Source organism: Dipteris shenzhenensis, chromosome 13, assembly GCF_047967505.1.
Source record: "Dipteris shenzhenensis isolate YYH24624 ecotype China chromosome 13, Dip_SZ_1.0, whole genome shotgun sequence".
NCBI classification, from domain to species: Eukaryota; Viridiplantae; Streptophyta; class Polypodiopsida; order Gleicheniales; family Dipteridaceae; genus Dipteris; species Dipteris shenzhenensis.
The window spans coordinates 14,371,418-14,374,990 of record NC_141608.1 but is presented as its reverse complement, the minus strand read 5'-3'; the positions used below and the strand labels follow the sequence as shown (position 1 = coordinate 14,374,990).

At 44.7% G+C, this 3,573-nt stretch overlaps 1 protein-coding gene across 1 annotated transcript; it reads left to right on the top strand.

Annotated features, from left to right (window-relative positions):
- Window positions 1–1,727: 1,727 nt before the first annotated feature.
- Window positions 1,728–3,080, top strand: LOC147895063 (uncharacterized). The gene is made up of 3 exons (XM_087383404.1): window positions 1,728–2,653; window positions 2,776–2,874; window positions 2,975–3,080. Exons 1-3 carry the CDS (start codon window positions 1,728–1,730, stop codon window positions 3,078–3,080), a joined length of 1,131 nt encoding a protein of 376 aa, XP_087239530.1.
- Window positions 3,081–3,573: the final 493 nt, after the last annotated feature.

Here is a 3,573-nt window from a genome sequence, read left to right as displayed (position 1 = left end):
TTTTTGGACTGTTTTTTAGTCCATTTCTCAAATTGGACTTTACACAAGTCCAAAAATTTTGAATAGTGTGTTTAGTAGAGTCCATATATATCTCCATCTCCACTCTCCATCTACATCTCCATTTTCATGTCTGTCTCCATGTCCCTCTATGTTTGCATCTCTATCTCCCACTTGGCATTGAGTAACTATTTAAGGGAGAAGTTGGTGAAATTCATGCCTGCATAGTTACATGTAATTAGATCTTTGTTTGCCTTTGCAACACACATATACACATTTGTTTTCTATGATGAGATTTGCATGTGCATGAACTCTTGCATTGGCACATAGTTATAAGTTTGCATTTGGAGTTGTATTGGAATGCATGTTCATAACATCTATCATTGTATCAATTTTGCATCTACACCTCCATTTTTATCTGCATGAGCCTTGTGATTCTACATTCATTTGCATGTACATCATGTGATGTGTCAAGTGTACATCTACATGAGGACACATATACAGGTTTGCTCATGTTGACTCTAGCTCTACATGAGCACACATAAAATTTGTGTACATGCAGAGAATGCGAATTGCACAGTCCCTAGCCTCTACATCTACATCTTTGAAATTTTTATTTTGACATCCTCTAGTAGATGATGCACTTATACCATTGCTACTAGGACATTGAAGATTTTTGTTTTGTTTTGAGAGCCAGGTTTCTATCTAAGCACTTACACCCACCATATATCTCAAGGAGAACTCTTTCCCCTCCCCTTATGTATTCACCACTTGGATGCTCGACTTGCATTAAGGGCGTCCATTGAGGTGGAATGAACCCATTCGTGAAGGAGTTGTCCGCCAGGAGGGAAGAGTATTCGACACACCCTTTCCCCTCCTCCCGCGTCCAAGAGCTCAATCAAAGGCCTTGGTGGGCTTTGACAACGAATAACGAGGCTACGTAAGGAGTTGTTGGTGTGAGCGCCACAAAGCGGCGGATGCCATCAAAGCCCATTGGCAGCCTGGTGAGGTGCCACCTCAAGCTAGCTAGGAGAAATTTGAAGACAATTGGGGAAGTCGTGATCCCCTGAACCGGTTATATTAGTTGGCCGTTGACCGTTAAAATGCAACTACACCCTCCTTCGTTCATCATCTATCTTTCCCCTACAATCCATGGCATCGGATCCCATCCCCAGAAAACATCCACAGCTTTCAACCGCCTCCATGGTAGATTTTCTCACTTCATTATCTCTCCAATACGTCCCGCAATGCGCGCTGCATTGTAGCTTCGTCGCGAAAATCGCTGAAACCAGATCACTAGTCTTTTGCTGCATTTGGCAATGGTCTTCTTCATCATAAAGCTTTCATCCGTCATATAAGCTTTCCTCTTCGAATTGCGCAGTATGCTATATGGCCGGACCGATCGATTGATCAATGGGGGACTTCGAATTAGCGTAGCGCAGAAGGCGGCCTCGTTTAATCTGCAGCTCTCAAGTACAAAGAAAACTCGAAGGGTTACTTGCTCTATTCGGAAGTCGCCCCCGCCCAGTGCCTCGGCTGGGACTGGATCACGGTGAGAAGTGATATTTCCAGCAACGAACCAAGTGTGAGTGTCTGCGCTGGCTTATAAATCTTATATTGCCGTCGATTTTGAATTGACGGGTAGAGGACAACAGGGCAGATATTGCCGACGACCTGAATCAGGAGCCAGCAATGAAAAGATTTTCATCCGCAACTAGAAACAGTTTAAGATGTCAGACGTATTGTTCGTCCGCAGAGAAGCAAATGGAAATCTCCGATATTGCATCCCTCGAGGTTACGAATGGGCAATACATCATCAGACGCCGAAAGCCAAACAGAAGAAACGCAATTCTACTATTGCTAGTGGTGCAAGCCATGGGGAGGCAACTAGGAAGCAGAAACCTCCTCTGGGACATTGGCGGCGTTTGAGGCTGCCGCTAGCAGGCGCGGGGCACTCCTCCTTCTACAAGAGACCAAGCAATAATGTGGATGCTCCATTTTGCAGCATGATGTTGGAAGCCTGCTCCCTGTCTGCAAGGCCTAGGATAAGGCTGCCGAAGAACCCGACCAAGCCACCCGCAGATAAATACAGAGCACAGATCAAGGCAAAAGCCAAGTTCTCAGTTTTGCCCGTCTTATGCCTATCGAAGGATGCTGAATGGACTCCTCCATCGTCAGCGAGAAGAGCTCACGCAAGACTCAGGCCAAATTCTAAAGGAGGGTGGTCCAAGAGACACATCTCGTCCTTGGGCAATTATATGAAAGGGACGACTGAAACGGTTGCAGATGGGAAAAATGAAACCCCATTATATGAGGCTCCTGGCAATCTGGATCTGAGGATACCCAAGCTGAACTCTTCATTACACCTTCTGCACAAACTGCATATTGCAGAGGAGGAATTGAAGGAAGCCCAAAGTGCACTTAGAAAAGCTTTAGCACATCTCGGCTGCTCGAGAGAATATAGCTCAGGAAATTCAGATTCAAAAAAAAAACCTGCAAAAGAGCGTTCTTCACGGCCTGGGGTCGCAGAGAAAGCCCGGGTCTTAGACGATCAGCCAAGAGTTCAAGACGAGCTGGTGGCTCCAAAGAACCAGCACCATATAGGCCATTGCAAAACCAACTACGATTTTACTCTAAGGCGTTCAAGCTGCTCAAGGTACGCATACATGAGAGATTATCCACTAGTCTAGTCAAAATATGAATGCTCAATTAATAGTTAAGCCTTGAATATCATACACCAAATTTCTACGTTTTCGATGTCTTCAAACTGTCTCTTAGTGCATTTTCTGTCTTCCATTTCCCGAAGATCCATCCAGATACTCATGAGCGAGTGAACGGTTTTTTGACACCACAAACCACAGGTCACGACCTCTTCAGGTATTTCAAGAGCCCTCATTCATTTTTAAAGCATATCATCGTATATAAGGCGTTCAATTTAGTGTGACTTCAATAAAAGGTTTGCCGGACTTAATTCCAGTACATACCTTCTACGTCCTCGAATCGATGGCGAAGATCGATCAGTGCAGCTGTGCACAAGCAGACGGAGTTTGAACCACCAAGGGCATCATGGAAGGAGGTTCTAGTATCCAGGAAATCTCGTCTATTCGTGTTATCAACAAGTGCCCTACATCTTCACTGCGAATGCAGCCCAAATTGAGTAATTATATGCAATCCTTCATGTTGCAAGAAGGCTTATAGGGCAAAAGGGAAACCTCTGTTACGCTCCAAATCCAGAGTTTACACCTCAGGGATGCTTTGCCAACACGTAACAACCTACAATGCACTTTTTGGAACCTTGTCTAAGGTGGCAGGTGAACTTGGTGATGCCTTGAGAATCAGGTCAGAGAAATCTGCATGGATGCTCGAATTGCATAGCCCTAAAGGACACGTCTCGGTTGTTCCCTTGCGTGTTCCCTCGTTTTGTGCCAGCATTTCGTTCTTCTACTACGTTGGTGCAAACCTGTTGTATAGTTTTTCAGAAACGGTAACTAGTAATATGTATAAGCTCTCATATTCTTTACATTGGCGCATATACTGATTTGGCTATCTGAAAGCACGCCTTCAATCTCATCCTTT